At 40.8% G+C, this 19,359-nt stretch overlaps 2 protein-coding genes across 3 annotated transcripts; both read right to left on the bottom strand.

Annotated features, from left to right (window-relative positions):
• Positions 1–547: 547 nt before the first annotated feature.
• zgc:110239 (uncharacterized protein LOC550326 homolog) lies at positions 548–6,411 on the bottom strand. 2 transcript variants are annotated; one of them, XM_068333005.1, is made up of 11 exons: positions 6,311–6,411; positions 5,427–5,480; positions 5,253–5,345; positions 4,452–4,624; positions 3,682–3,937; positions 3,388–3,583; positions 3,096–3,289; positions 2,931–3,022; positions 1,433–1,594; positions 1,112–1,301; positions 548–1,029 (listed from the first exon to the last, which is right to left on the bottom strand). In XM_068333005.1, the coding sequence occupies exons 1-11, from the start codon at positions 6,348–6,350 to the stop codon at positions 842–844; spliced, it is 1,638 nt and encodes a 545-aa protein (XP_068189106.1). In that variant the 5' UTR covers positions 6,351–6,411; the 3' UTR covers positions 548–841. The 2 variants fall into 2 exon arrangements, with proteins under 2 accessions (XP_068189106.1, XP_068189107.1); XM_068333006.1 differs by having other exon boundaries at positions 5,427–5,486; positions 6,311–6,404.
• Positions 6,412–7,528: 1,117 nt separating this feature from the next.
• On the bottom strand, positions 7,529–19,222 carry LOC137607324 (SH3 domain-binding protein 5-like). Its single transcript, XM_068333009.1, has 9 exons — positions 18,673–19,222; positions 18,217–18,279; positions 15,758–15,886; positions 11,931–12,095; positions 11,641–11,771; positions 11,257–11,299; positions 10,482–10,698; positions 10,004–10,381; positions 7,529–9,089 (listed from the first exon to the last, which is right to left on the bottom strand). The coding sequence occupies exons 1-9, from the start codon at positions 18,748–18,750 to the stop codon at positions 8,917–8,919; spliced, it is 1,377 nt and encodes a 458-aa protein (XP_068189110.1). The 5' UTR covers positions 18,751–19,222; the 3' UTR covers positions 7,529–8,916.
• Between the last annotated feature and the right edge of the window lie 137 nt (positions 19,223–19,359).

Raw genomic sequence — 19,359 nt, 5'->3', positions numbered from 1 at the left:
GCCTTGTTTTCTATATTCTCAAGCTGAAAGGAAAAGTGCATGAATGAGATTGCATGAACATGCTAGTTATAGCTCATGTAGCTTTTTGATGGACTGAAGTAGTTCGTTTGCGGCATCGAATATAAACTATGGGTTGTGAAAGATAAGCATGGAAGTCAATGATGCATTATTTGTAGGTTTAATGTTTTTATTGCTGATTTTATAATGAATTTTACTCGGATGGAAAAATCACTTGCCGTGATGACTTGTGTCCGTGAAGTACCTCCAACATTTTACAAATGTACTTAAGGGCTGTAACTTGTGTAAGAATTCTTGATAAAAAGGGCATGGATCAGAAGTGCAGGCCACATTTTAAATTACTCAGGCAAAAGGAATCTGATTCCTCTAAAACCATTGTACCTCTAGCAAAAAATTACAAGGCTCGTATGTTATGAAGGAATGTGTATGTGTTGAGGATAACATTGCATTGATTTAGAAAGCATGTCTTACTCCAAACAGTATATCAAACAACTCACAGAAGCAAAGTAATGGAAGAATTTTTCTTCTTTATTGCATTGATTCTCACATCCCTTGTAAATTGTAAGAAAACAAAGAACAAAATTGATAAGCAATAAATCTGCCCATGTTTGAAAAAGCCAAAAGGGCTGTGTGCAAGTTGTGCCTTTTTAGTGTGTCTCGCATCATTTGACTGCAACATTCAACACAATTGTCATCACCATGGAGCCCAGTTTGACGTGATAACAGCACAGTAACACATCCACCGTAAAGTGTCAATATATCGTCAGACTGCTGTACATAGTGGTATTAAAGCAGACAGGAATAGACCATAAACTAGGTTTGGCTATCCCAGCGTAACAAACGTAGCACCAGTGGTGACACCACAGTTATTATCCTTCATAGACATGAGGACGTAGCCGTCATTGCCCCAGTAGGTGGACCATGAGTTCTTTATCAACCAGTATGGCTCCCCGTTCAGGGTGCCGTATCCCACTGCAAGCACAGCATGGTCCAAGTCGTCAGTGGTGTTACCTGGACAACAGGAGCGAGTTGAGTTTAACACTGAGACAAACACTTGTGAAAATGTTGGCGAGTGAATGAGCAGCAAACTAACCACAAGCAGGTTCGTAGTAGACGCCATGGCTGTAGAATGTAAACGATGGGTGAGAAGCATCGATGCTGACGGCGACCGGCCCATTTTTATAGAGCGCCATCTTCAGGGCCTCTGCATCTCCTGAGGTGACGTTGGTGTAGCTTTTGATGTGTGCAGTGAGCCGAGATGAGTTCACATGGCAAAATCCATTCTGCTCAGAAAAAACCCAAAATGGAGCACTGAAGGATGTAGTACATCAGAATTAAAAAAAAGATAATCTTGAGAGGGTGTATCCCAGGATAAAAGCACAGCGGGTTTTTTTGCATCAGGTCATCATCTCACCATTCCCCTGTAGGGTCCATAGGTTTCTGCGGTGGCGATGCCTCCGTGTTTCATGATCCACTCGTATGCTCTCCACTCCTCCCCTCCATCACAGCCGTCATTACCAAAACCCCAAGAACAGTCCACCAGCATTTGTTGAGACAGACCCTGTAAAAATCCTGTCTGGAAGACAAGAGCAGAGCAGACTGGTCACCTGCCTGCTCTGCACCAATCGTCATCTTCACCAGGTTCTAGTGTCCCACTGCAAGAGTAAAAATGAAGCGATCTATTGTAATAATAACACGAACGCTTTGTGCCACAAACAATGGTTTATAATATTTTTTACCTCATTGCACAGTTTAAAATAATTGCAGCAGTTCTTTATCCTACCCTCACCAAATGGCTCATGCAACAAATTAGAAACAGCAAATCAGAGCCCTAGTTCGTCGTTTCTCTTTTTTTTAAAAGAATATTTTGTACATCTGCCCGTCTCTATTTTTCCCATAATACATCACTCTCCAGGCAGACACATGCTTCTTAGACTACAAGATTCAAAACCACAATTTTAATAATGTACGGCTTTAAAAATGACCAAAGTTATAAATATTTTTACTTTACTCCCCACTGAGTGTCAACTACCTCCTTATCAGCCTTGACTAAGCAGCTACTGCACAACAAGAGGCAGAACAAAGGATGTGCATGAGGCGTATCTCATAATTTACTATTCGATGGAGTTGACTGGCAACAAAGGAAAAGGAATGCCTTTGAGCTTGGCTCTATAAGGGTTGGAGACGGGCTCATCGGAGCTGTCTAATGCATGTGAAAGTGGCCCAATGATCTGGGGAGGAATTCTCAAAGAGGAGCTTTTCTCCAGCTTACTGGAGACAAATTAAGTCACGACTCAAACAAAGAGCATCCACTGAAGTTTAATCTGGAAACTAGTTGGAAAAACATTTAACTGAGCAGACTTATCAAGTTATCCCTCAGAAGGAAAAACATCCTTAGTCCACACTTTCACTGGTAGAAGTAATGGCTTTATTCATAACTTCCTTTTTGTATTTTTATCTGAAATAGTTAAACTCACTTTACGTCAAATCCAATTAGTTGTTCCTACACGCATCTGTGTCAAAACTGTTGTTTTCTTGCCCAGTAGAGACGTAATTTTCCATACTGAATCATCCAAATCATTACACAAGTGATTATTAAAGTTACATTATATTTATACACAATATTTAAAAATGTGCTGGAAACAGTCCAAGTCTGGTAGCTTCACGTTAGCTGAGACCTGCCTGATGAGCTGCCCTCCTGAGCATCTGAGGCCACAAAGAACATAAGGAAATAGAACTCATGAATGAAAACACAGACAGTCATGGTTATCCAAAGCTGTTTAAGTCAATCCACTGGACGTTAAGAAAGTTTCTTTCTTAATGTCCAGTGGAATGACTTAAACAGCTTTGGATAACCATGGTCTGGATAACTGAGAACCTACATAGACAGACAGTCATTGTCATCCTTTTACCTTGAGGAAGAGAGCGCCCTCTATTGCTCCAGTGGAGGCAAAGCTCCAGCAGGAGCCACAGATTGCCTGGTCCTTCACTGGAGTCACTGCACCTGCAGAAGCACGATGAACTCAAAATTACAAGCTCTCCTGCATTGCTTGGCATTTTTAATTGTATTAACATACCATAAAGCCTCCAGTCAAGTGATTCAGGGACAGTCACCCCTTTGTAAGTCTCTGAGGGGAAGGGGAGCCCTCCGTTTGGGGTTTTCACGGGTTTTCTTCCTCTAATGGTGGAGAGTTCAGCCTTAGTGCAATCTGACAGAGCATTCAGAGCCAGAGTGTAGGACAGACCTGCTCTGTTCTTAGAGTGGATATACCTGCAGTAACAGGAAAACAGTCATCAGCTAAAGTCTCATTAGGTGTTTCAGGGAACAATCGTCTCAGTCGATCAGCAGCATTTCAACATTCCTCTCACCGAAGGTTCTGAACAAAAGCCTGCTGCCGCTCCTCGTGTTCCCTCTCATCTTTGTACTGGCGCTGGAATTGATCCTTGAAATGGTTGAAGATACGTTGTGAGTGTACCGATTCCGAGGTGTGGACAATATCTTGCATTGGATTGGCCAACAGGTGGTGCTCCACCCCCGGACCAGGAAATTCCCCACAGGTCATGCCTGATAAAGAAGACATTAAAACCACAGAAGTGTTTTTCCCCACTTAAGTAATTTCCTCTCCAACGATCTGATGCATGCAGCTACAGGAGAGCACAAACCTTCAGGCACTAAGAAAGTTTCAGGGTTCACTTCAGAGCTGAACTCTGTGTAGTCCACCAAGTATTTGTCATAATGGGACCGAAGCAGCGTGTTGTAGCCCATCATCTCATAATGGATGGGTGTATCCGGCAGATTCTTCCCATCTCTCTCTGACGGGATCACCCACAGCGTGTATTTGTTATTCTTCGTACCCACAACGTTCACATGTTGCCAAACGTCACACAGGTAACCTTCATAGTACTCTTTCCTCAGGAACTACATCAGAATAAATGTTGAAATTATTACTGCTGGATTACCCATTTTCGTGCGTCACAGATCACATTCAACAGTTAAGTCTTCAGGTTGGTTTTTGATGAAATCATAATGCACAGTATGTGCCCATCATACCTGTTTTATAGTCTCCAGTTCATGATTACAGGTATTTGCAATCACAGAAATTTAATATTTCCATCAATTTTTACACAAAGCTTTCCGTTTGATGCTTGATATACAATCTGCTTGTTCTAGGAGACTTTGCTTTTCCGTAAATGCTACAGACTGTTTACTTTTATTAAATAAGCTTTTTGACGTTAGTGAATATTTTAAGAGAGCCAAATAAAATGTGTAGCAATGCAGTGGTAGGCGTCACTTTGTTGACAGACAAACAAAAGCAGGTCCACTTTGACAACTTGTCAGCTGTAAGCTAGAATGTAATGATGGTGACAGTCCTGCTAATGCTACGTTTTAGTTGTGACAATGTTGTATTTATGTGGTTTACATGCACACACACCTTGAAGTCCTGCACTTGGGGCAGCGTTGCCTGTGGTTTGATGGGGTCACTCTCAGTCCCGTTGATCTGGAAACACTTCATCACATTCTGCTCTACCTCTGTGGTTTCAGGAGTGATCTTATAGGCCACGCCCCACTGCTGCGCCGCCGCCAACTGGAACGTCGAGACCTGGCCTGTTGAGCGGTGTGAGAGTTATTGCACAGAATTACCAGATTTAATGTCAAGATTATTCTGTTAGATGCTCAATATTTGTTTAGTGCTTCCAGTGGCCCCATTATGTTGTATATGATTTCAAATGTGGACACTTGTCTGTTTATTTTATGTAACTTTAACAGAACCAACAATTATTTGGAAAATCTGAGATCAATTTCAGTTTTTAGACTAAATACCAGCGCCCAATCTTCAACAGCCTAAATGATGTTGCTGTGATGAGTTATTGGCTTACCTAATCTTTACCAACCAGGTACCGATAGTCCGCAAGGAAAAGGGCATCTTTCACAGGAATTGTCAGAATTTATATATACAATAACATATTTTATCACAAAAAAAGACCCCCATCTGCTTAAAAACAGACTCTCACGTGATTGTAATCACATGAGTATTCAACAAGATTCTACAGAGTAAGTCATGTGACAGCACTTATTAATGAACTTTCACTTCCTTTTTTGTGCTTCATGCTTTAAGTTCGGCTCTGGTTACCAGAGTTGGACACAAGACGCTCTCAGTTTCACATCAGAAATCCAAGGAATAACAAAAAAAGTCAGGTTTAAGAGAAACAGCTGCAGCCCAGTGGCTTCTCACCATGGTAGTAGTTTATTCTGCTGGAATTACTCGACAGATCAAACCAACCCTCAAATGGCTCTTCGATTTCAGCATAAGGAAGAGAGATCACCCCTATAATGGAAAAGTGAAATAGTTTTACAAACTTTTGAGGAAGTCAAAGGAGGTCAAAATATAATTAAATGTTCTGCTCACCTTTGACGTGATACTTGTTTCCAAAAACTGGAAGTGAAGGCAATGATTTTGCATCTGTAGCTACAATCAGACAAAACATGTTAGTCCTCTCTCCTTTAAATACTGGTTGCACATCTATAGGTAGGGCAGATTTTCTGATAGTTGTCAGTGTGAGAGGTTTGGTCCTGTTTGACCGATATTTGTGAGAGGCCACAAGTCTGAAACTAAGTTCATTTAGGAGCAATGCCTTAGAAATTTCAGATGCTTATAGAACGAATATACAGTATTGTTAGGTAAACGGTGAAATACAAAGTAAATACAAAACCTGAGAATATATTTGATTATATTTTCCTATAAGTATATTAAAAAAAAAATTTTGTTAAAAAAAAACAAACAAAAAACTAGAGCGTGTTCTTAATTTCCCTGCGGGGATTATTAACGTATACAAAATTATATTAAAAAAATAATAATAATTGCGCAACTTATCGAGTTCCAACACTTCCTGTATTCAACCAAACACTTTTTCTCTCAGCTGAAAAACAGACAGAATACCGTTCAGACTTTAAATGCTGTCTTTCATTCAGTCCTTGTGGTATTAAGTCTGTCCTGAACAGTGGATTAAAGCCTGTTTCGTGTTTTTCGGTATATTTTTGACCGCATGTGACCAGGAACACAACCCAAACAATGGACACACGTGTAAGACAATCACGGTAATCCATTTACTTTACAAAATATAATCATCTAATATTTGCACTAATTATAAGAGGATTTTCTCAGTACATGCTAAGATTACTGTGTGTTTACTGCAGCTGGAATAGCTGCCAAGAAACAATAACGCAGCAACACTTACCTGCAGAAGTAGCATATAGCTAGCCGGCTAGCTGTAAACAAGACTTGTATCTTACCTATAGTCCACAAAAGAACGGCAGCGATGATCAAACGCATTATGTCTGCTGTCAGAAGAGATACAGGAACACTATTTAACTTGATTATGTTCAGACAAATCATCTCAGCCAATTATATTGCGGCGCAGGGGGGAGAATCCTCCAATCAGATCAGGAGAGGCGGGCTTTATCCAATATCATGTAATTACTTTAAAAACATGTGGATATTTACTCTGGCAAATAGCTGTACCGGTCGTATGATAAATGCTTTTCCTACAATTTTCACATTTAAAATGTGATGACACATTTTAAAATCTAGGGTTTGTGTTTTGATATGGTTAAATCAAATACTGTTCAGTATTTGGCGACACTATCTGGTTTTCTGTTCATGGAAACCAGGAAGGATAAGTTCTAATATGGTGAAAAAAATTATTGAAAATAATGTGAGTCCAAGGTTAAATGGACCTATACTGTACACAATACCTAAATGTCACTAGATGTCAATATCTTACAGACTTATTCTTATTCTTATTTTTAGTTTCATATGTGCTCTGAAAGACCTGATAGCAGATCTGCTCTAATGCAAATACAAAAATAACAGGATACAACATAGCCGAAAGGCATGCTCTGAGGAACATGAGCAGAAAACTGAACTGTGCTGACCCGAGTCTCTGTGGAACATTTACAGTTGACACTGCAAAAGCTGACCGGTTAGGAAGACATAAGAATGATAAAGTTTAAAAGGCTGCATTTTTTAATATATATATATCCATGAAAATCAAACCTGTAAATCAAAAAATTCAAAACTTTAATCCAAGCCAGGTATTTTGCACTGTATCATGCACTCATCTGAATATTGTGTTTTATAATTTTGTCCAGGAAAATGGCTTGTTAATTTTGTGTAATATTGGTTTTAAAGATTTTCTTTTAAGTGCAAAATTTGACATATTCTTCTCTGACTGTACTCATAAGCTCAATAAAAAAAAATTCTGAAAATGTTTAGATTTTAACAGATGAACTCTTAGTTTGTGAAGCACAGTTTCAGTACGTGAGATCAGAGGTTCCTCTAACCAATACTTTTTTCCAAAGCCATATTCAAATATAAGTGTTAGTTTACACAATGTAATTTTTCACTTCATTATCCCTTATAGTTCTGCCAAGAGGGTCTGCTGCCAGTTAGTTAATTTTAGGTGCTCACAGACACAAGACTGATCCAAGAATAGGAGTGATATAAAAATAATCAATGTAGCACATGTTTATTGCTTATTTTGTGTTAAAACATAACAAGTCACCACAGAACATTGTTCTTATACAAGAATACAGGAGTATAAATATAAATATTTTTATTACACATTAGCTTGTTTCTACAAACAAAAATAATTTGCTAAATTATTCACAAATACAAGTGGAAGAACATTGTGTCTCACAAAAGTTTTGTTCTTAAGTGTGGTCCTCAGGCTACTGCTTGTACTCTTCTTTCCTCCTCAACAGCTGTTCCTCCAAAATCAGCTTACAACTAACATTTAGTTTACAGAAGGAACACAGTATGCAAGGAAATAGAATACATAATCTAACATCTCACATACTCCTTTGCTCAATTTTAACCCTCCTTTGAAAATTCAGATTCAAAAAATTGGCTCATTGTTTATGTTAATACAAAAGTGACGAACGTTAATATGCATGTCAACACAGATGACTCAGGTTTCCTGATGGAACCTCCTGAAGGGATGAATAAAGTCCTACTCTACTCTCCTACTCTCTACATCAGAGATGCTGAGAAGCTACGGCATTGTCGAAAAAATTGAAAGTGAGTTCAAAGTGCAAAAGAATACTTTGTGGTACAACATGATACAAAATAGATACATAATTAACGCAATAGTAGTGATCAACATGGAAAAGGTAGCAACAAGGTTCATGCAAAGTTTATTATTTAAATGAGGCCACCACAAACAATACAGGTTGAAATTGATCCTCTTGAACCTGCTTCAATTTAATAACAAAACTCCACAAACACTCACATTTTGTTTGGATGACAGTTTTTTTGGGACAAGTTTCTTGTGAAAGTTCAGTCAGGCGGTGTCCTTCTTAGCATCCTTATGCCTTTGGTATTTTCTGTCAGTCATTTCCCGAATGTATGCTCGGATTGTAATGTCTGCTGTCCTTGTCTGGGGGATTGAATTGAAATGAACTCTTCTACTTGGCTGATCAAATCCATCCAGCAACAGCAACACAATGTTGGTCAATCATGTGTCTTTTACAAATGAGTCTTTCTCTGCCTTCAATTCATCCATGAACTGATATGGTAGTCTTTCACTTCCTCATCACTAACAAGTATGTATCATTTCATCATTTACTTCATTCAAGTGTTACCTATGTTGATTGAACTGATGTTCAAACACACACACACACACACACACACACACACACACACACACACACACACACACACACACACACACACACACACACACACACGCAAATCACCTTGTGAGATGAAAACGTGGAAAATAGAGACATCATATTGGTTTGGACAGATCAGGAAGTCTGCACTTCTTTCTGCCTTACTCCAAGTTTGTCCAAGTGGGAGGCTTGAGGCACATCGCGGGGTTTGAAGTAAAGGATGTGTATTAAACACTGTTTAGTAGTAGAATGGCAGCGGCTGAGCCTGGAGAGGAGATTTCAGGAACGTAATGGGGGTCCTGTTCATCCCCAGAATACTCATCTTCCTTTTGTGCAACGGTCAATGTTAGCTTGTTTAAACCAGCTTCAAGAGCAGCCTCTGCTCCCTCTGCTCTGTCACCTGTGACACACAGGAAAAGAAAGAACAAAAGTTAAAAGTACAGAGGCTTGTCCTTTGTAGGATCACAAGGGGGCTGGTGTCTATTCCAATTCAGAGCAGGGTACACCTTGGATAAATCGCCAATTCATCACAGCTGCTGGCCCCTCAACCTCAAGTGGCAGAGAACAATGACCAGAACCCTAGGCAAAAAGATGGGTACCACCATGACACCATCTCTTCAAGGAGCTGTCAAAAAAAGATACAATTTCCTAATTCTGTAGAATTAACTATTTTTAAACCGAAAACTTGACTTAAATAGATGAATAGGTGATCATTAATCAATAGGTCTAGTCTTAATGTGCAGCACTGATTTTGGCCCTACAGTTTCTGACCTGTCCAGGCCAACAATGGACAAGAGGTGTGGTACAACTTTGAACAGCACCAATCCTTATTATCACGGTTAGGTTAAAGGATGTGACTGGTTTATATTCTCGTGTGTGGCTTTCAGCACAGGGGTTCTTGAATTGTACTCATTTTTCAAACAAGGTTCATGTGTGGAAAGAGGGATATTTTTTGTTGATGGTGGATATTGACTAAAATACATATAGGTATGTGCAAATACCAGATGCCTGAGATGCTATTATTTTGCTTAGCTATGTTTTGGGCCACATTTTATCATCAGCAAGTGCCCTGAGAGGAACTTTTATTCTCATTATCATATTTTTGCATTGTGTTATCCAAATTGGTATTTATCTTAGTCTTGTCTGGAGGAAAAAGTATTTGTTAGTTAGTTAGTTAGTTAGTTAGTTAGTTAGTTAGTTAGTTAGTTAGTTAAAACGAGTTCTTTTTAAAAAAATGCAACTTCATAAATCCAACAGACAGATAAACGTTTCATTAGCACTCAACATGCACACACTGATGTGATGAATACACACCTCTCTCCAGTTCGCAGTCTGGAGAGGAAGCACCGCTGCATTGGCTGCGAGGGCCCAGGAGAGGCGAGCAATGCCCAGACCCACACACTGACTCTGGCTGGTGAGAACTACAAGGGTTTTCTGACTCAATGCCGCCAGGACAGGAGGTGAGGATGGAGGAAGAGGGAGATGAAGAGATGAAGGAGCAGGAGCTGTACAGCAAGGAGGCTGGGTGAGGGCAGATCCCGTCCGCGGAGGTGGAGGTAGAGATGGAAGGGTGGGAGGAGGATGAGGAGGGTGAGGAGGGTATGGCTTGTGGTGAGGAGGTGGTGTGAGTGTTGGATTCCTCCTCTGAGCTGCTACCTTGACTGCTTTCTTCATCAAATAATAAGGACACCACTGAAACACACACAGATATGCACATTAACCATGCAGACACACCGATGGACCAGCAACACACAAGGATGAATGAAGTAAAAAACCATCAAGTTCTACTCACTGGACAGACCATCTGACTCCATCTTTAAACTAGTTATGTCCTCATCGCCAACATCTCCCTCTGCGCCAACACCTCGCTCCCTGGTTCCCATGGCGAGGGAGCGTCGCTGGGCATGAATCTCTTCGGAAATGCTTTCAAGGTTGCGTAACGCTGCACGGTAATCCGCCTTAGCAACCACGAGTTTGGCTTGACGCTCGTCTACAAGACGCTTCAGTTGCTGTAAGAAACAAAACAATATGTTGACAAACACATTCCAGTAAGTCTCTATCCATGTGTGACTTACATACAGTCTGACATGCATGAAGTTTGTTTCATGAGGGGTTTATAATATGAATAATATTTTGCAATAATCTTAACAAAATGAGGTAGGTCACTATAACACGCTGGTTGGCGCACAATGTTAGCATATTGATGTGTAGCACATATGTTACCATGGTGACCGTCTCAGCATCAGACACAGAGCACCTCAGGATGATGAAGATTAGAGCATAAACGGATATAACTCAAAGTACCTGAGTAATTAGGATGACAGTACTATTTAATGATGGTCATACAGTATATGAATCAATCATAAAGAACTCAGTCAGTAGAGGCCACATTCTTCATGATTCATTTACTGGATGACCATCATCAGTTTATCCTGAGGGGGACGCACACACCTGTCAAAGCTTAGCATTTCTTAAAACGGAATTACTGCAAAACAAGTTTACAATGAGTTCGGTTGCTTTTGTAAAGTATGTCATTTAAATTACTTACAGGCCTGCTAAATACATACCTCGAGGTGTAGATAATACTTGGCTTTCAGTTCAAAATATGGCCTACAGGGGGAGGAAAAGAAGAGACGCTGAGACGGAAGGAGGAGAAAGTGCAGAACGCTGCTGGAGGAGCAACGCTCGTCTGAGAGTGGTCAAATTCCTTGGCTCTTAAAAAGGGAGTACACCCCGACACGACGCTAGCAGCACATAAAACATCTGGACTGCATCAAATGACATAAATGTAGACCATCTCCCTCTGTCTTACACACACACACACACACACACACACACACACACACACACACACACACACACACACACACACACACACACACACACACACACACACACACACACACAATTACACAAAGGCTCAACGAGAGGCGAAAGAAAGGAGAACAGACCTAGATTTGTTGATGGAGCGTTTAAGTTTCTTCTCAAAGTGCTTCATGTGGTTGATGCAGGAGTTGTAATGGGCTGCTGTTTTCCTGTGTTCGGCTTCACAGTGAGTTCTCTCCTGCTCAGCCTCCATCACCTGAGATTATCAATAATGCTGGATTACAGAGTGAAAATTAATAAATTCCAGCATAACAACTGGAAAAACATTTGACTCTACTGTCAGAAAACATCCACACCTCACCCTGGAGCACAAAGGAAAAAGTTATTCATCAGATTCCTTGCGTTATATGTGTACCCTCTGTGTGGCGTGGTTGAGCATTTCCTGCCAGGCGGAGTCAAACTGGCGTGTGTCCTCCTCCAGTAGCCTCTCCTCAGCGAGGGCAATGGTCTCCTTGGCTGCCCTCAAGATCTCCACCGCCCGCTGGAACTCCTGAGTGGCTTTTTGTGCTTCAATCTGGGCCTAAAGTTTAGAGACATGAGTAATTTTCATCATATAGAAAAACAAAAAAAGACAAAAAACAGCATTCAGGTGATAAATAACATCACTGTGGAGCTCAGGCTTTTGTGATAAACTTAGACCGAGTCCTAATAAGTAATGGATTTGGTTTAAAGAAGTGTACTAACATTGTTATAGCTGATAAAAACAGTTGGTTAACCCCCATGCGCTCTCCAAATGCCACCATCTTGACACACACACAAAAACTGCACCTTGACTTAATGGAAGCTTTGTGACTCAGAAATGTGACATGCTGTCAGTGGGTTCTTCCTACACACACTCAGTCAATAGAGGGATTATTCCCATCATGCTCAAAATGCTTGGACCCACTCTCACTGCTCTGACTTGAGTGACATAAAGGTCAGAGAACATTAGCATCAGCATCATTCTCATTGAACCTTCATTTTAAAAAATGTAAAATTCCGTCTTTGTTATTATTCATCGAAGCTGATCAGACAACAATCATCTCCCACAGCTTCTGTTTTTCAGATTACAGGGCTCTGATGCTACCAGTTTAAAACGTGATCAAGTCTTAACAGTTTTGAGATTGAGTGTTAAGACTTTGGGTTCTTTTTTTCCAATAAAATAACTGAACACAACTTAACAGTAGGAATTGGCTGATAACTCTTCAGCTCATACCACTAAACAATCCCCATTTAGATAAGAATGAATAAGGCTGTCATCCAAAAATACTTTGTTTCCAGACTAAGATTACAAATCTGTCATGCATTCAGCAACAAATTAACTTTAACTACCTACCTACCTACCTACCTATCTATCAAAAGCAGTACAGCAAACCATAAGCCTCACACATCTGGGAGCAATGATCTGTCATTTGGCATGCAATTGCACTTGTGTCAGTGTCGACATCCAGAATTATGCAACAACTGGCTCTTCCACTTTCCTCGAGTCCTTCAAAACCTGCACAATTTGTTTCGAAACACTTTGTACAGTGATATCATTTAATGGGATTGATCGCCGTAACGCTATGACCTCATATGGAATATCCTCTAATTCTGTCAAAACGCCTTTTGTCCTGTTTTAACTGCATTGTCCAACTCTATTGATCTAGAACACAACAGCAAAAATATGGACTAGTTTGTGTTTGAACTGTCTGTATTTTGAATGGATGATTTCATAATCTATTGCCGCTAGCAGTCGTTTTAACCATGAAACAGGGCCGTCTGATTGTGACAACTGTATGCCACAAACAACTTGCATTAAATATCTTTGACCTAACATACCCTCAACAGGCCCGTCTAGTCCTCTCCATTGTTGCATTTTGCTCTCATGGTCGTCCCTTGCTTTCTGTTTCACTAACCTCTGTAACATGACCTCATGCCAATGTCAGACATGTTTATGATAAAGGTTCAAACAGTGGCGTGAACAATCACCGCGTCTGCAGTGTCTCACACAAATCTGTTGTGATATCTGAGTGTTGCAGCAGTGAAATGTGTTGTCCAGAGTTGTCAACGTATAAAGATAAATGAAAAGAAGAGGAAAATAACAGCCTTTCTTTGTTAGTTTAAGGTCCTTCTCGTTGTCCCTTATCATGACCCCATTTCCTGAAATCAGGGATGGGGGGCAGGGGGTTGGGTGACAGAAGGATGATGTTTTTTTAATGACGAGACCCCAAAAGCAAGGTGCTGAGATGTAAGTAATGATTTAAAAAAATCACTCCTATGGCCCGTCCTTCACACCATCCTTCCTTCCCAGAACTTCCTGGACACAGCATTCGCATACTTCCTTTTTTCTCATGCAGAGTTAACATAGTTAGTGCTAAGCAAGCACATATATGAGGCTCCAACTTTTTTTTACTTCATCGGTATAAATATCAAATTGTTCGCACCCTGGTGACTAACATGCATCACATGTGAAGGATTCAAAAGCAGGTCTGTAAGTCAGAACGTCTGCTGAGCAAGCAAAGACATGTGAAGGCGGACAATACCATGGTGACGCATGAACAGCTTGAATATGGATGATGTCTCTATATATCATCTCAGTAGAGGATATTTTTTTGTCCTGTGTGTGTGTAACCATGGACATGACTCATCTTTAATTCATCTGTAACACACCCTCATTCAGTCTGTCACTTTTTCCTCGCAAGAAATTTAGGTGAAAGACACAGGGAGAAGAGGCCGACAGAGAGGAGGCAGACATCCAGACAGATGGGTGTCGGCGCAAAGAGAATTATGGGTAAAAAAGGGACAAAGATAAGACAGGAAAAGCCCCCCCACACCCCAATCTGATGGAATGCAGGGGGGGAAACATGGGGGTTGGGGGCAAAGACTGGGTGGAGGTAGGCACGTGGTATGTGTGTGTGTGTGTCTTTGTGTGTGTCTTTGTGTGTGTGTCTTGTAGGGTCCACAAGTGTGAGCATCTGAAATAGGTCATGCATTAAATATTAAACATTCATCTATAAATTATTACCAGAAATACAGCAGTTGACCTGAGGCCATCCTCAGCTTTGCTCTGTTGAATCTCCCTGATCACACTAACACACACTCACAGGCATGCACGCACACACACGCGCACACACACACACACACACACACACACACACACACACATCTAATTCCGTTCACAGCTCAGCTCTGACACGTAAATATCCTGGATGATGATTGACTCGTGAGCTTTTTCCTCACAGAGCAGCGAGAAGCGGTGGCTGCGTCTTCCACCTGCAGTCAGAGGTGACCTGGGTCAGGAGTTACTGTCCCAGACACCCACAGGACAGCACCACTGGGTGCTCTAAGCATGGAGGAAGCGGAATGACTTTCACATATACAGTACCTGCAACAGGGGAGCAAACAATGTACTCCACCTGTAAGAGGCACCATTGTACCTTTACTGCCCCTCACCATTCACCACTAAAACACCAGGCAGACACCATTCATCGTTGTTCTGCAGCTGCACAGGCATTAGAGGAAGTAATCAACATCTGCATGAATGGAACTTGCCAAGCAATGGAATGGGACTCTGACGCACTCTCATTATGCAACCAATAAAAAGCTAGTAGCAGTTATCTTTTCAAAAAAGATTCACGTACACGAGGAAAGATTAAGGTTTTTAGCAAAATCAATATTGCAAAAAAATGTCCTAACCAAACAAAGGGTCTTTGTTGTGATGCTATTCCATGATGTACGTGCACTCAGGGACCAAGGCTCTTAGAGATTATAAAAAATATGGCAAGTATGGCTGTTTCAGTGCATTTCAGACAATTTCCCGACTGTGTGTGTGTGTGTGTGTGTGTGTGTGTGTGTGTGTGTGTGTGTGTGTGTGTGTGTGTGTGTGTGTGTGTGTGTGTGTGTGTGTGTGTGTGTGTGTGTGTGTGTGTGTGTGTGTGTGTGTGTGTGTGTGTGTGTGTGTGAGAGAGAGAGAGAGAGAGAGAGGGGGAGAGAGAGACCATCCTAATGTACAGTAATACTCCAAATAGACGTCACGTGAGTGCGCTTCCTTTCAGTCGATATGAGCTGAGCTCTTTAAACTTCTCATTGGTTAATCCTCAGTAAGCCGGCCTTCATGCTCTCTGTCTGCCAAACTCAGTCAATTCAGCTCTTCTTTTGTGTGTGTGTGTGTGTGTGTGTGTGTGTGTGTGTGTGTGTTTGTGTGTGTGTGTGTGTGTGTACCTGTCTAGCTGCTTTGCGGGCTTCCCAGTATGGTTTGGAGTCGTCCACGGCTCGTCCGATCCTCTTCATCTGCTCATCCAGCTTCACTGTTGCTTCGACCAGCACTGCACGAAACTTCTGTCGGTAGTCCTGCAGACAAATGCAACAGTAACTCAGAGTTTATCAGTCAACCTGCAGTCCTTCCACAGTTTAAAGAGGTCTGTGGCAGAGGAAAGTAGACATCCTTATGACAAACGAAGAGTTTCAACCATTTAAAGCCATGCTAGCTGGACCTGACTTGCTGATCATGATCATTAGAGCTACCCATGATTATCTTGTATAATCATCATATTCATATGAGTAGCAGCTGGATGAAACAGAAATGTCAAAGGTTTCCATCAGTAATTCTTCCTGGTGTTTGACTGTTAAGTTACAGGAGGATTAAACTAGCTTTAAATTGGCATCATAATGATGATCATCAACATTTATATGCAAAGCCAAACACAGCAGCACAGCAGTGGATGCATTTTGGTTTAAAGCTGAGTTACAAAGGAGAGCTGGAATGCATTTTGTATGAAAAAAAGGCAGTCAAAGCTGCTGATGCCACCAATCTAAAACCCATCGACTTCTCAGCTACTCCTGCCAAAGGAATGAACTGGTACAGTTAGCGGGTCCATAGGCATTGGTTATAACTGAGGATTTCAGATGAGAGTCCAGATATAAATGATAACTAATAGATCATCTTCTAAAGGCGTGATCTACCTGTGATTGGACTGGATTCCCCTCCCCAGCCACTGCAAAACATTCTGCAACCCTAAACCTAATATTTTAATAAATGAGATGTAAAGATAGAATGTGACATATATATTGACAGATGTGCTCCTGAAAATTAAAGTCCAATCCTTTCAGTCCATTTAAAAATCAAAAACACAACAAAACAAAAATAAGGAAGACAAAAAACAACAAATTAAAAGACACACCCATGAATCGCAGTTAATAAACTGCACGTGCGATGGTTGGACGAAGCTATGCAACGATAGAATAAAGTTATTATGGGTGGTAATTTTATGTCGCAGAGTTCAAAAGTTGAGAAACAGCTTTGCGGGTCTATTCAGGGTGACTCTATCATTTGTCTTATTTTATTTTGTGCTTTCTGCCGTCGGGCTAGTGTCTGGCCTCTCAGTTGTGTTTGTTGTGTGATTGAATGCTTGAGAATCAGCGGCACCTGCATCCTGGCCAAAAGGCTGAAGGTGGAGGGTACAAGAGGGCAGGGGAGAGAGAGTACAGGAAGCTATTACATCATTATGCTTCCTGACTTCCTGTTCCTGCAATAGGAAATATGACACAGCATGAAGTTTATGAGGTTAATTCCACATGCATCTGGTCACATGATTAATATTATTTTTCTTTCTTTTTCTCTTCTTAGTGACATCTTTAATCTCTGCCAGGGCCCATGGGATGATCCTCAGCACAGATTTAACTTCATTATCTCAGCCTTTCCTGCATCCCCATGAATCGACGCCAAATCATCTTTAATCAGCTCCAGACTCTTATCATTCTTCTCCTCCTGACTTTCATTCTGCCTCACAATGAATACACTTTCTGTTTTTGTTATCTCATGCCCAGTTTACATATTTGTATCAATGATTCAACTGACGCAGCTGCTGCTGTGGAAAAAAAAAAAAAAAACATTCCCAAAAAACCAAAATGCAACAACTGATTCCCTCACACCAGTTGTTAAAAAATATCCAGTTTCTATCGACGAGCATTTAGCTGGAAAACATTAATCCACTTTTGCAACACTTTCTCGCCTTATGATTCTCTGTCTTTGGATATAGTTTTCCTGCACTGCTGTGTTCATACATGAGTAAAAGTTTAACGAGAAACAGAACAGAAGAGGCCCACTTAAAGGAAAAGAAAACATGGTGGTTTGGGTTTGCCTCGGGAATGCTTTTGCTTTTGCTGAACAATCCCTCTTGGAGCACACATATAATTCTGAGTGAACGCTGCTACAGAAACATCCATCATTCTGTTGTTCCTCACTGCATTTTGCAGCCGCTTCCTTTTTTTAAAAGTGCTTTTGTGTGTTTTTAACGTCGGCCTGAGGGAGTAGTGAGGAAATGAGGAGAACTTGTGGGATTTAGATTGAGTCAAATGTTCCTTCCAGATATTTTAGCTAACATTCAAATCATTCCTCTTGCAGATTGAATACTTCACACAGTGCAGTTTTCTCACTTTTGTCATCGGAAGCAGCTGCGAACTCTAAGCTGTTTCTGTGCAGCGGCCTTGTTGGCGTCTGAATCCCTAAAATGCATGCAGCTGGAAAGAAAATCTCACTTCCTGGAGCAAAACATTCAATTTCATTCTGAAAATGAAACTCCCTGAAATGTTTTCACAGAGCAGCTCGACCTTGACAGAAACTGTTTACCCCAACAGAGAGAGGCACTCATGATGATGTCAGTGTTGGTGGACATTCTTACCTCCAGCTCACTCTCACAGCGGTTGATGTCATCCGTGGACTGGTTTAACTTCTCCAGCTCTCCCTGTTTACAGGAAACATGGCATCGATGGGTCAGAGACAGAGGAGGACTATGGTTAAATCAGGGAATGTGTCTGGAGGCTGAACTGTGTGGCTTCTGTTTATCACATTACTGAGCACGCAGAGCTCAGTTGTGTTTGTGCTGAGGGAGTAAAAATGTTCTATTTATTAACATTTAATAATAATGCCAAAAAAAGTTGAATTCATTAGTTTTTAACAGTTTCATATCAAATATATTATAATGAGGGTTTTTGTCATTTTCAGAATCATAATCTGACAGATTATTTTTCGGATTATGGCAGATTTTTTTTTCTTCTTAAGGTTCAATGTCACTTTGACACGGAGAACAACATAATGTTTTATTTTTTTATTTTTTTTCCTCATAAATAAAACTCACCTGGATTCTTGGATCCACTTCTTCCTCTCTCTCATCACACTGTGACTCATCCTCGCCGTTATTCTCTGAAGGATCCATTTTCAGGCTATTTGGAATTTTTTGTGTGTGTATGTGAGCACCGCAAAACAAAAGCTGGACAGCGGGGTGTCCGGCAGAACTCCACCCTCACTGATCCTCTCTTTGAGTGCATTTCATGCTTCAGGCTGTTTAGGAATTCCGTGTGAAGAAGAGGCTGGAGTTCGCCGACCGTAAAGGAGCGCGTCAAGACGCACGGAGGTCACAGTAGAGGACCCGGACCTTAGGGATCGACACGAAGTCTAGGAAACAGGATTAAACTCGCAATAACAGTAAAGAACACTGCTTCTGGTTTGGACTTTCAAAATAAAAGTCTAACATTATTTACCGGTTCATCCCTTGAGCATATTGAGCTCAGATATTTTGATGTTGATTGACACATTTTTTAAAAATAAATATATGTACGAATGGTTCCTCTGTTTGGGGAAAAAAACAACTGCAAACAATCTTGTAACCCTTAACATCTTGCGATTAGTCATTTGTGTCATGACAGACGTTTGCATTAATTTCACAAGTAAAAAATTACGAGCATTTACAATAAAATAAATTCAAATACAATTGTACCAAAGCATTAAATCAACAGTTCTAAGGCTCGCTGTTGTGATGACTGCA

This window comes from Antennarius striatus, chromosome 14 (genome assembly GCF_040054535.1).
Source record: "Antennarius striatus isolate MH-2024 chromosome 14, ASM4005453v1, whole genome shotgun sequence".
Classification (NCBI taxonomy): domain Eukaryota; kingdom Metazoa; phylum Chordata; class Actinopteri; order Lophiiformes; family Antennariidae; genus Antennarius; species Antennarius striatus.
Note: the sequence above shows the minus strand (reverse complement) of the source record. Positions and strands in the feature narration are given on the sequence as shown.